Here is a 13717-nt window from a genome sequence, read left to right as displayed (position 1 = left end):
CCCTTTCCACTGTTAGTTCAGCAAATTCAAGAAAAAGAGTTGCTAAGCAAAGAAACACAATTTGCCTTGCTCCTTCTAACATATTCTTGCTACTGGCAGTTTTGGGAGATACCCCCATCAAATTAGCCACTTGAATTGCCTTAAATATCAGGGTAGTGCTGATTAAATTCATTTGCTAGAGAGGAAAATGCATTTTAAGGAAGGGGGTATGAGAGGCAGAACAGCTTTCTCCACAATTCAAGACATTTCAGTCCTTAAAACATGAAAATTGTGCCCTCAGAAGGAAAAGTCTTCGTAAAAAATGATAAAATGTGCAAAGCTTTTGAAGAAGTTTCGGTTGTAAGAAGCTCCCTCTTTACTCCTGCTCTTTAAACGAAACAAAAATACTTGAGAAAAAGTAGTATTAAGTTTTTGTAAGAAAAGGAATTAATTTGTGATGGTGAAAATGTTTCGAGAGGAAACTTTTCCATTGTGGAAAATTTAACCAACCATTGAAGCCAATTTTAAGCTGGCTTCTGTAGTGAAATTTAAGCTTGAGCTGGTTTTTGTTTTTGTTTTTGTTTTTTTTGGTATTAATGTGAAAATTCAGATATAGTAGCTTAAACCAACACTCATAACTCTCATTAACAGAAAGTGCCTCACCTCTTGGGGTTACAGAATATTTACAACAACCTTACAAATAACCAATTTATTGTTGAAAGCAAGATCCTAGATAGGCAAGATGGTTGTTTTTCCACCACCCTCCACACTGAGAAGGATAGAGCATAGTCAGTTTTTAGATGACTATTATGCTGATATCATGCCAACCTTTTATCTTTACAGAGAGGCCAGTGAGAATGGAACTCTGAGCACAGTTTGTAACAAGCAGGACCGATGTGCACACAGAAGGAATGAAGTATGGATGTGAAAGAACGTAGGCCTTATTGCTCCCTCACCAAGAGCAGACGGGAAAAAGAACGGCGGTATACAAATTCCTCTGCAGACAATGAGGAGTGTAGGGTCCCTACGCAGAAGTCTTATAGTTCCAGTGAAACCTTGAAAGCTTTTGATCATGATTCTTCACGGCTGCTTTACGGAAACAGAGTAAAGGATTTGGTTCACAGAGAAGCAGACGAGTATTCTAGACAAGGTAGGTAATGGTTCTAGCAGGATGAGGCATGTTACTAACTTGTAGGTGCCATGTTTTTCCCAGAAGGGGACATGATTATTTTTACAGTTTTCGTGTCCGACTAGTTCTTATCCTGAGATGCTAGATGATCACACCGTATTCCAGATTAGAGGTAGAAAGGCACCTGTGGGTACATTGGCTCCAATGCATAGGGTATTCCACAGTTCCACATTCACATGTAAAGTTTATGGTTCTAAGCATGGCCAAATTTTGTGCGCATATGCCTGAAACTCAAGTCTATAGGGCTCCTTTTTATTTGAATGAAGGTGTTCACGATTATAGCTTTTATAGTTAGAACTAGTACAAGCAAACCAGGAGCTGTGGAAGAGGAAAGTTACCTGTCCCTCACAAGAAAATAAGAACTATGACCCTAGATAATCTCATGTTCCATTCAGCCCAGCTATTTGCAAGGCTGCACATTATCAAGAGCCTGCCATCAAAGGGATCCATCTTCTTTCTCTTAGGTAACCTTGTACATTAAGATTACACCTGAAAACATTCTAGTTTCCTGTAAAATAGTCTGCTGTGGCTTGATCATTTGCATACATTTCTTGAACATTTTTACGTTCCCTTTTTTCTATATCCATATCCTACCACTGGGATAATGACATCTGCATCTTGACTTCACAATACTAAACTAACCAATTTTTGTGCTTAAGACAGTAGCTTATTTTTTTAATATTTATTTTTAAGTTATAGGTGGACACAATATCTTTATTTTATTTTTACGTGGTGCTGAGGATTGAACCCAGTGCCTTATGCATGGTAGGCAAGAGCTTTACCTTCGAGCCACAACCCCAGCCCAAGACAGTAGTTTATTTTAAGGGAGGCATTCAGAGTTATACAGTTCATTTAATAAAGTCTTGAGATGTGGGCAAAATTACTACTAATAAAAACAAAATCCTTTTACATTCAAATCATGCATTACAATTCACACAGAACTTACTGTTTCTTAGTTAATCTAATCAGGAAATTAGTGGGGAAATAAATCAAACCTAAATAGTAAATAATATATTCATTCTTTTCCAATCACTTCACAGACAGTGTGACTAAGAATTTGATATTGGGCAGGAACAAATTTAAGAAAAAATTATAGTGCAACAGTTTGTTCAAAACTTTCCCATGTTCCTTTTCTGCATTGTGGAAAGAGCCTTCCCTAGCTAGATGCAATAGTGTTCACTCAGCCACATCAGTTTACACCAAAGAAAATTCACTTGATTCCCTAAAGAGAGATTTTTCCCCCCTTTAAGCATGCCTTGCTGATTGCTGGTATCAAATTTTATGAAAAAGGACAAGATAGCTAAAGATTTTAAATTCATTTTTAGAGGAGACATAGAACACATATTTGACATATGTACTCATCTTAAGTCAAGAGACTCAGTTTATTGTACCAATTCTAAACCTGATTTTTTCTCTCTTTCACACTGTCTACCCAGCTGAAATAGAGCATAAGTGTACATCATTCACCAATTAAAAAAAATAGGTAGTGTAGACAGGGATAAGATATGAACCTAGCATGAAGACTTGCATTTTGTAATAAAAGTAACTCTTTAGTGCCCTGGGTTTTTTGTTATTGTTGTTGTTGTTTTGGTTAGGGGGCTACATTGTGGAATACTATTAGGAGAAAAAAAGTAACACATGGGGTGCTATGCATTGAGGAGACTCATCTCCACCCCAAGCAAGCATTTAGTTTTGGCAAAGTGGAGGAGGCTTAAACAGGTTAAAAATAGTGCACTGAAATTTTTACCTCCTAGGCAGCATTAATCCAGTGCAGACTGTTGTTGACGACATTGGCGATACCATCTGTGAAAACCCTGGAACCAACGTTCTTGGGGACCAAATAGTAGTATTACTCAGCTCCTTGCAAGCCAGAGACTAGTGAAGGAAAAGGGGCACAGCGAGGAGAAAGCGAGCAAGGCAGCAGATGGAGGCCTGGTGTCAGGAGCCCAGTAGAGAAGTGAGAAGTTTAAGAGCAGAAGTGAAAGGAAAAGCAGAAGTGCAGTGTTGGAAGGTGCCATGATTCACTGACAGGCTCCTCAATGAGAATGTATGAAAACACAAGTGGAACATAATGCTAATTCTGGCTAAGGTGAACTGATGCCTGACTGTGTGCCAAGGCGCTGAGTGGGTTGTGTGTACAGTCACCTGATGACCAGGTCCTCCTGGTAGCCTCCTTCCACAGAGTGAGACCCAGGAGTCTTGGAGATCCCCTGGCTAGTGAGCACTTGACCCCAGGCCAGACTACCTCTAGTGCTCAGGATTCAAAGCTCTGTGCAGAAAATAGGCAATTCAGTGTACTAATAGCCCCTTGGAGTTATTTTTCTTCGACTCGGTATTAAAGTGGTGGTAGTGTGGATGGTGAGAAGTGGGCAAATGTGAGACATATATAGGAAATAAAATTAATCTGAGTGTGTACTGGGATGGGTAAGGATGAAGGTGGAGGAAGCATTGCAAATTCTTTTCCTTCCCTGTGGTTTGCTATGGGGTATGTTTGTAGCAAGAGCCATAGGTGTAGGAGAGAAATGAATAGGGAGAGTCTGCTATCAGATTATTATTTTTTTTAAGCAAGCATAATGAAAAATCCTCCCAGGCTTTCATTTTCTTTGAACCTGACAAATGTCAATTTTTCCTCACTGACTATTATGCTGTGGGATTAATTATTTAATTGACAAAATGTGCTTCCTGCGACAGCTCCTGACATCATACACATAATAAAAATGAAAGATGGAAAATATTAATAGTAGCCAAAGATCTCTGAAACAATTCCAAAGAATCATGCTCACTTAGCTTGCCCGTGGAGTTTTAAAAGAGCTCGTCAGTCCTGCGTCCACTTACTCTTTGAATGACATAAGAAAATGCCACTTCAGCTGGAGGGAGCAGAGACCCTGTTAATGCAATTACATGGAGAATTCAAATCTAGAAATGTGGTGTTTTTATTTTTATCCACCAAATTTATAGCCTATCATCAAACTTGATTTTAATCATTTTTTATGGCTTTACTGACTGGCAGGTGACTACTGTTAATTACGTGTTATATTTAGATACTCTAAGGCTGGGGATGATTTCATTTTCACAGTCTGTGTAATTTGACTGAATCTCACATAGATCTCCTCTCTCTCTATTTCAATCTCTGTGTGTGGTTTATGGGTGATGGAAATAGTTGCTCTCTCAGCAGCTGTGGCGCTCTCCATAGGTGTGATGGGGTTAGGGTAACAATGGCGTGTTTTGCATTCTTGGATACTATTTTCTTTGATTCATCTTTGAAGAGAATTTATCCCGTCAGGTCTGAGACACATTTCTTACGAAACAGCTGCATAAGATCATACCACAGTTTTGGAAAAGCGATAAAAGAAAAAAAAAATTTTTTTTTTTTTCTGCTTCATCTCTCTTGTGCTCTGCACATGCTTGTAGTCTTCTTGACCAAACAAGAATGCTGTCAACTCCAACGAGGAATATTGGTCATAAGGGCAAAATTTAAAAAAAAAGAGACAGTGTTTGAAAAAAAAAAAAGAATATTTTTGTTTCACTAAACCGTAAGTCTAAGAAAACCAACTTTGAGACAATCCTAACTCAAACTGTTTAATAGTCAGTAATCCATGTTGGGGCAGTGAATTTCAGGATTTTAAAATGAAAAGATGATCAATGAAAAGATCATTTATTCTTAATTTCTAAATTGGCAATGGGGAGAAAGGTTGTTGGTTTTTATACTTTAAGAACTACATCCTGTCTATGTTTACACATAACTGAAATCAAAATAGAAAAAAAAAAACATTTTCAAAGAAGGGAAGAGAAGAAAGAGGAAGGCAGATTAACAAAGACAGGCACTCCGTGATTACTAAGTGTGACTCACCTCTGGTGTTCCCTAACAGGGTGGTTCCAATTCCAGAAGCTCCTCTCTTTGCGACTTGCCATTTCTTCATTTTTATCATAAGCAGTAGTGTCCAGTAGCCTCCAGCTTCCACAAACATGGCTTATATTCTGACATTATGACATTGCATAAGTATGGTTTAGGAGAGTTCTGTTAGGGAGGCAAAAGAAAGTAGGTCCCGTAAGTCCTGATTCTTCTGCTGCATCCTGAGCCCCAGTCCTTTATTTATTTATGTTTTGTATGATTCTGGGGAGTGAACCAGGAGCCTCACACATGGTATGCAAATACTCTAGCACTGAGTTACATCTCCAGTACTAGCCCATCTTTTACACAATATTGCAGATTCTAGACGTGCCCCTTCCCAAGAAAGAATATTAGAACAACTTGGGCTCTCTTGTAAATATTTATCCAGGGTTCTGGCTTGATGGTGGCTTGATTGATGCCTCATTCACCCATCTCCCAACCAACCCCTTATCTCCTCTGAGCTGAACTGTCATCAAGGTTGCAAATGGGAGCTGAAAATCTATTAGGGTCCTAAAGGAACACTCTGATACAAGTGTTTTCACTTAGGGCCTGGTGAGAGATCAGAATAGGATAAAGATGGAAAAGAACACTGCCACTTCATGGTGAGAGAGAGAGAGAGAGAGAGAGAGAGAGAGAGAGAGAGAGAGAGAGAGAGAGAGAGACTGGCCTGCATCTCCCTTGGATCTTGCCTGAGAGGAGCAGCTGGCTTCCTTGCCCCTCAGGAGATGGGGGAACCTAAAAGATGCAGTTCTCCACTCTTGATGAGAGTGCCAGCTATGGAAATCAAGGAGTAGAAAGGCTTGTCCTTAGAGTCTAACAGAACTTCCCACTATTTGTTAAGGCACCTCAGTAAAGTAATGTGCTTAATGGCAACCAGCAAGCAAGAAATGGAATAGGATGCAAGCAGACAGAGCCATAAGCATATAATGAAAATGAGCAGTGGATATGACAGATGACAATGTGAACTAAAATTAAAAATTATAATATGAGCACTCACAGAAAACCAAGAACAACAATAATTTAAAAACCACCACCAACACAACCAACACTGGCAATCAAATAATAGAGGGAGGGAAAAGCCATAATTTTAAAATTTAAAAATAAAATAGAATGGAAGGTGTAGCTCAGTGGTGCAGCATTTGCTTAGAATGCATAAGACCCTAGGTTCAATCTCCAGCACCAAAATGAATACATAAATAAGTTGAAGAAGAGAGGGGTCATTGTTGAAATCCAAATGAATGGTTTTAAGGACAAAGTAGAAGTATCTAAACCAGAAAGCAAAATTAAGATAAACACACATGCATAACTGTGCGTGCGCGCGCACACACACACACACACACACACACACACACACACATATCCCTAAGTACACACCAGAAAAATTCTTTGGGGATAAAGACATTTCCCTTACAAAATTCTAAGGTAAAAAAAAAATCAAGTAACTTTTTTTTTCTTTTTATAAAGAAAAATAAATAAGACTAATAATGATTTTCTTGTCTGAAACAATGAAAGCTAGAAGATAGTGGCATAATGCTTTAGGGTGGTATATGCAGAGAAGATATTACAGAGAAGGAAAGATATCTTTTCTTAGAGATCACTAGGCTCATCACTAAGGTCCTATAACAAAAGGAAGATTAATAAGAGAAGAGCATACAAAGGTATTTAATTTACACTTTATGTGCCATGGAAACTTTCCTAAGGAAATGAAGATCCAAAGAAACAGGTAAATTTGTGTATTTTAATGCTTAGGTCTGATAAAGAGGTGAATAGTTATGGAGAAGTATAGACAGATGGAGTATGTTGTGATGGTAGTATAGCAACAGAAGAATCCTCTCTTTCCACCTACTAAAGTTACAATAATTTTAGTCTCTAAAGCAAACTGACAATAGACATTAACGGAAAATGTGCACAGATTTCTCAATGTGCAAGCCTATAGGAGTCACGGAAATGTGAAACCCAAGGAAGGACCAGATGGTTGAAGCTTAAGCAGTGTTCTCAGCTACAGAAAGCAGTATGGGCGTGGATCTTTTGGAGAGAAGTGGTGACACAAAGTCTCATCAGTAACAACTCTCCAAAGAATAAATAGTTGCTTATGACACACTGTCTCTGGGTGAAGTGTGGGACCTTGGGTCCTCATTTCCTGTGAGTTCTTGACTAGTGATAACATCAGGGAGGGGTTGAAGACAACTGAGCTCCTCCTGGAAGAGCTTCTCTTAGTCACACAAGGCAACTTCAGAGCAAGCCCCTTCAGGCTTTGGGAGCGAAAGGGGAGATTGATTTAACACGACCCGTTTGATCAGCTTCTTCTCTGCATTCTTGTGTTTTCAGAGAGAAGGATGTTCCTTTCCTCTGGATATAGGAAAGCTACCTTTCCAATTGTAACCAAACACAATGGGTTCACCTCTTGATGAGTATAATACCCATAAGTACAACCAAGAGATAAAAAAGTGAAGAAAGATTTATTACTTAGAGAAAACGAGAAGGACTCTGAAGATAATTTTCAAAGGATTATCTCTTTAAACAAAGAAAGAAGGGGCTCTTATTGGGGAATTTTATACATAATTATATAGAAAAGACTTGTCATTGTAAGTAGAGGCCTATGCCTTCCTGAGCATGCTCAGTTTGAGCTCAACATCATGTGTTCAAAAAATGCAAGACAGAAATACCCATGGGTGGAGAATCTAGTATTATAATGAGAAAGGGTAAGTCACTGTGACTCAGAGAGTCGGGATGGTTCCTTGTAAGTTTCCCTGGAGGGCCTTATTTGGAAAACAAAAATAAAAAACAAAACACAACAACTTTGAAGGAGTCTTCATAGTCATTTACAGGCGCAGCAACTCTCCCCTCTCCACCCACACATAGAGGGTTGCCCCTACCTGGTGGTCAACACAATGAGGGCCTTGTGACCAGCTGTAGGGGAGAAAGTCAAAGAGTGGCCCTCCTAGGATTTATGACCTGTGTTCAAGGGAAAGAGATACAGGATGGGGGAGAATGGCCTTTTGTCTTTGCTGTTTTCTCAAATGCCAAGGTGCCATATTTTGTGGTAGCATGTCCTGAACCCCATCATGCCATTCATCTCTCAGAATGAATGAAAGATAATTTGGGAGTACAAAAGATCCAGAGACTGTATCTACAATGGATAGGGTATATTCAGGGAGGAATACCAAGTTAGGCAGAATCACAGCCTGTGAAAAGGAGAGGTGATGAGCAATCAGCTTTATGGAATACATCGTTAAACCTCAAATGGTGGTTACAGAACAGCTGGAGGGAAGCTTTAACAAATGCTGAACTAGAAGTACTTATCAATCTCAGCTACTCTGTAGGTGGGGAAAAGTGGTAGGGAAAGTTAAAGTCTTGCGAAATCCCATCTCATCTGAAGATGGAGAGAGAAGGAAATAGAGCTTTATTGGAGATAAATAATTGCTCTTGCATTCATATAATAACGAAAAACATGTATTTGAATTTGAATGTCAGAAAGGGAAGGCAATCATTAATAGAATGAAACAAGCACAATAGACCTACCTAATTAGCAGGGTAAAGGCCATGGATATCAACCTGACCAAATTAGCAAGAACAGCTCTAAGGAAAAGGAAGAAACAAAGAAAATCATGAAGAATCATAAAACAAGAAGGAAGGAATAAAACCTGCCACATATTACATGAAACATAAATACACAAATCTTGACATCAACTATTCAATTGGTTCCTAAAAGTTACTGGCATTTATAAGGAACACGCTTAAAATAGTTAAAAGAAATGGTTGAGAATGAAGAGACAACAGGTAAATACCAACAGAGAGCAGGAGCACCAGCATTAATATCAGAAAGGTGGAATTTATTTTAAAAACTCTAAACAAGGAATTGCATATTGATGCAAAAATTCTGGAAAGCAGTATGGAGATTCCTCAGAAAACTTGGAATGGAACCACAGTTTGACCCAGTTATCCCACTCCTCAGCATATACCCAAAGGACTTAAAATTAGCATACTATAGAGAGTGGCTACATCAATGTTCATAAAGACTCAATTCACAATAGCTAAGCTATGAAACCAACCTAGGTGCCCTTCAATAGATGAATGGATAAAAAAAATGTGGTACATATACACAACAGAATATTACTCAGCCATAAAAAAGAAAGAAATTATGGCATTTGCTGGTAAATGGATGGAACTGGAGGCTATCATACTAAGTGAAATAAACCAGTGCCAAAAATCCAAAGGCCAAATGTTCTCCCTGATACTTAGAGCAGACTTACAATGTGGGGTGGGGGATTCACTGAATTGAACTGGGGGAATGGAAGGAAGGGAAGGGGGATGGAAATGGGGAAAACAATAGAATGAATCAGACATAGCTTTCCTATGTCATATGTGAATACACGACCAGTGTGACTTCACATCAGGTACAACCACAAGAATGGGAAGTTAGACTCCATGTATATAGGATATGTCAAAGTTCATTCTACTGTCACGTATAACTAAAAAGAACAAATTTAAAAAAAAAAAAACTTTACACAAGATAAAAAGACCAATGAGCAAACAATAAGAGACACAGTACAGAGGACAAGGTCTCTTAAATTATGTACATTAAACAATGTAGTAGCTAAAGTTATAAGCCAAAACTATTGGGAAAAAGAGATTGCTGAAACACATTATAATGGGATGCGTTGATTCACCTCTTTCAGAATCAGGCAGATATAAAAGAAAAAAAATTAAGAAAGCAGTTATGTAATATCAATTTTTTAGCTATTATATATGTGTGTGTTAGATATCTATAATGTCAGGTAGAAATTATAGTTTTTCACATTTGTATGGAATACTTTCATAAACGGATTCTGTATTTGGCAATAAAACAGAAACATAAGCATTTAGAAAAGAAGAAACTTTATAAGCCAAAACATTTCATCATAAATTTAGTAAAATTAGAAACAAATAACAAAACTATAAACCAATGAAAACAACATTGCCCTAAGGATTTTGATTATGATCAAAATTTGGTTATTATTTTCTTATCATTGATTATGATAAGAAGCAACAGAAAACAAAAAAATTCTTCCAAAATTTATGGGTGATAGTAAAAGCCCTATGGATAGGAAAATATATTGCTAAGAAATATATTTAAAGAATAAATATAAACAATAAATGTATATAAATATATTCATGTTAAGAAAGGTGTAAATGTGGGGAAAATAAACCAAATGAAATAGGAAAAGTTAGATAATCAAAGCTGGAATTTAAAACAAACTAAAAGCTGATTCTTTAAAAAGATTCATAGAGAGCCCCTATGAACAAAAAGAAGGAGAGATACAGAAAATATTTTAACAACTAAATGGGACTATGCTAAGCAGTGCATTTGAAAAATCTAGAATAATTTATTATTTCTCAGAAAATATGATTTCACCCAAATGATTTTAGAACATGGAGAAAACTTGTCAAAACCAAGTATCTCAGAAGAGATTAGGAAGGTGATAAAAACAGGTGCCATTAAAAAGTGCCAGATAGGTTCCTGAGTGAAATTTTTGTAACCTTCAAAGTACAACTAAGTTCAATATCAAAAAGCTACTTGACACCCCGAAAGATGGACTCCATCAAAATTCATATTAAATTGCTATAGTCTGGGCAGGGCTGTAGCTCAGTGTTAGAGCACTTTCCTAGCATGTTTGATCCCTTAGCACCACTTAAAAATAAATAAATAAAATAAAGGCATGTGTCCATCTACAACTAAAAAAATAAAAATAAAAAATTGCTATAGCCTAGTAACAAAATTGACTTAAGTAGTACAAAAGAGAAGCTATGTAAACCAAAATTGCTTCTCATTATGTGTGCAAAAGTTCTAAACAGCTATATTTATATTTCCAGCAATATATAAAATGTATAACATGCTAAACCAAATTAATAACCAAGTGGTTACTAATCCTTGCTGTCAATGAAGGCTTTTTTCAATATAAGAAATGTGTTAACATAATTACATTAATTAATCAAAGTAGAAAAACATGATCTTATCAATAGATGATAAAAAATTTTTAGATAAAATTTAGAAAACATTCTTTATTAAAATAAACTAAGTCAAGAAGAAAAAACAAATATGATAGTCATGTGTAAGATGATTATTTTAAAAAGTTAAATAGCATTCAAATGGTGGGATACTAGGACTTTTCAAATAAAATCAAGATCATATGGAAGTTTCAACAATAGTGTCACAATTACTATTCAACATTACTCCAGATGTTTTAGTAAATGCAATAAGAGAAGAAGTTCCAACAATTGATGTATATTTTGGGAAAAGTTAAAATTAGCACTTTTGTTAAATGTATGACTATATACATAGAAAATCCATGTGTCTCTAGAAATAAAAAAAATTGAATTTGATATGAATTTTGTACTTGAATGAATACAAGATAAATGTATTGATAACGTAGGTAATATAGTTAATTTTGTTCTCATGGTTTCAGTCCATGGTCAGCTGACTGTTTCTCTGGGCCCAAGGGAAGGCAGATCATCATGGTAGAAGGTTGTGTCCTAGGAAATCTGACTAGCTAATGGCAGCCAGAAACAGAAACAGGCTGGGGAAGGAGCCAGGGACAGATATAGTCCAAGGCTACACACCTGCAGTGACCCGCCTCTTCTAGCCACACCTACCTGCCTACAATACCACCCATTAGTTCTTTCAACTCTGATTAGGGGTCTGACCTCATCAGTGGATTAAGCCAGCAAATGGATTAGCCTAAATGCCCACCTCTGAACTTTCCTATATTGGGGACCACACTTCCAACACGTGCTTTTCGGGGGACAGTCAAGATCTAAACTATAACATATGCAATTACAGTAGTTACTAAGCAATCACTGACTTAATTTGGAAGTCAGAAAAAAAAATGACCTATATCACAAAGGCAGCAAACACTATAAATTTCTTTGAAATAAATTTTATAAGCATAATATGGGACCCAAAATGAAGAGATCTGTAAACTATTATTGAAAGACATAAAACAATATCTGAATGAATGGAAAGATAGGCAATGTTTTTGGATTGAAAGGCTAAAAGCATAAGAATGTCCATTCTCATTAAACAAATGTATAGAAGTCAAAACTATCAAATAAAATCCCAATGGGTTAGGGTTATTTTTAATTTTAGTAAGTGATCTTATAATTCATGTGAAAGAATAAATGTCTAAAAATAGCCAAAAACATGTTGAAAAGGCAAATAGAATAAAATGGGCTTATTATATAATTTCTAAAATACTATGAAGCTTCTATTATCACATGTATATTTTATTGGTACAAATAATAAATAGATTGATGGAATAAACTAAAATTTCCTAGTATGTACAGAAATGTAACATAAAACAAAAAAAAATTTTTATTCAGTATGATTTGATAAATGGTGCTGGCACAACTGGTTATCCATCTGGAAGAATATAAAATTGGACCCATATCTCTCAGCATATTCAAAAATAAATTAAGATGGATTAAAGACAAATGTAAAAAAAATAAAGCAATAAAAATTTTAGAAGTTAATTTGGGAGATTGACTAATACAGGAATGACATGAGCTATGAATAGCAGAAAACTCCTTAAACAGTGGCTTAAACACCTAAGAGAATTATTATTTTTTTTTTGCAAATAAATCCAAAGATAGACTGTCCAGGGATCAAAGATGCCATCAAGGACCCAGATTCCTTCTATCTTCTTTTGCTTTGCCACCCTTAGCATGTGGTTTTTGTCCTGTGAATCCCCAGGTGGTTGCTGTACTTTCATATTCCTGTTGAAATAACAATGAACGCAGAGGTGAGGAGGCTCTTCTCTGCATTGGACTGCTTCTTTTACTCCCCTGAGACTTCCTCCTACAACTCTTTTTTCAGGACTGTTATGCACGGCCATTCTTAGCTGCTGGAAAGGAAATGTGTACTATTTTTGCTTGCCAGTTTATATAACAGGAGATGGCAAGGGGAAAGTGGATGTGGATCTCCACAATATGGACCAGGGACTATAAGTACACCCCAAGAGCAGGGGAGACTATTTTAATGGAAACAGAAATAGGCTTCTGTAATTATTTTTGCAGACTTTTCATATGTAAATGAAAATACCCAGAAACAAAATCATTACATGGGGAAATATATTTCTAATCCATAGAACATATGTAAAGTTTATATCTACAATAAGATGAGTAACTTGTACATAGTGAAAATAAATAATCCAGTGGGAAAATGGTAGGAATAGACAATTCACAAAAGTGAAATTCAAATGGTCAATAAACTTGAAACAGTGAATTAGTTTACCTCTTAGTCAGGAAAAGGCAATAGCTAGTCCCTAATTTAACATCCCTACACACAGCTCCTAACCTTCATTGACCATTCATGTAACCAAGGTAATCATCAATGATTTGCTTAGGAGTTGTCTCCCAGCATGGTAAACAGAAAATGCAATGAAGAGTCTCCTGTGTTAGGTCTCCTTGTTTGGAATTAGGATTGTGTGTTTGCAAAGAGACAGTCTCCTCTGTGGAAGCCATGCTCCCGAGTGCTGTTGACTCAGTCCCTTAGGGACATAGACCCTGGTAGACCTGCAAATTCCAGCCTGACATCCTTCATGTTGTTTTCATGGGAAACGTATACTGATCCTTACCAACATCTAGACACAACATATTCCTTAAGTGAGGACTTTCTGTGC

General features: G+C 36.8%; 1 protein-coding gene across 9 annotated transcripts in view; it reads left to right on the top strand.

The window, feature by feature from the left end:
* The window catches only part of TENM3 (teneurin transmembrane protein 3), a 606711-nt gene that overhangs the window by 163018 nt on the left and 429976 nt on the right, over window positions 1–13717 (top strand). For all 9 annotated transcript variants that reach the window (XM_081269536.1, XM_081269543.1, XM_081269542.1 and 6 more), the window contains exon 2: window positions 823–1129. In XM_081269536.1, the coding sequence (XP_081125662.1) occupies window positions 898–1129 (232 nt within the window). In that variant the 5' untranslated portion in view covers window positions 823–897. The remainder of the gene's footprint in view (window positions 1–822; window positions 1130–13717) is intronic.

Source organism: Spermophilus citellus, assembly GCF_964194105.1.
Source record: "Spermophilus citellus genome assembly, chromosome: 16".
Taxonomy (NCBI): Eukaryota; Metazoa; Chordata; class Mammalia; order Rodentia; family Sciuridae; genus Spermophilus; species Spermophilus citellus.
Note: the sequence above shows the minus strand (reverse complement) of the source record. Positions and strands in the feature narration are given on the sequence as shown.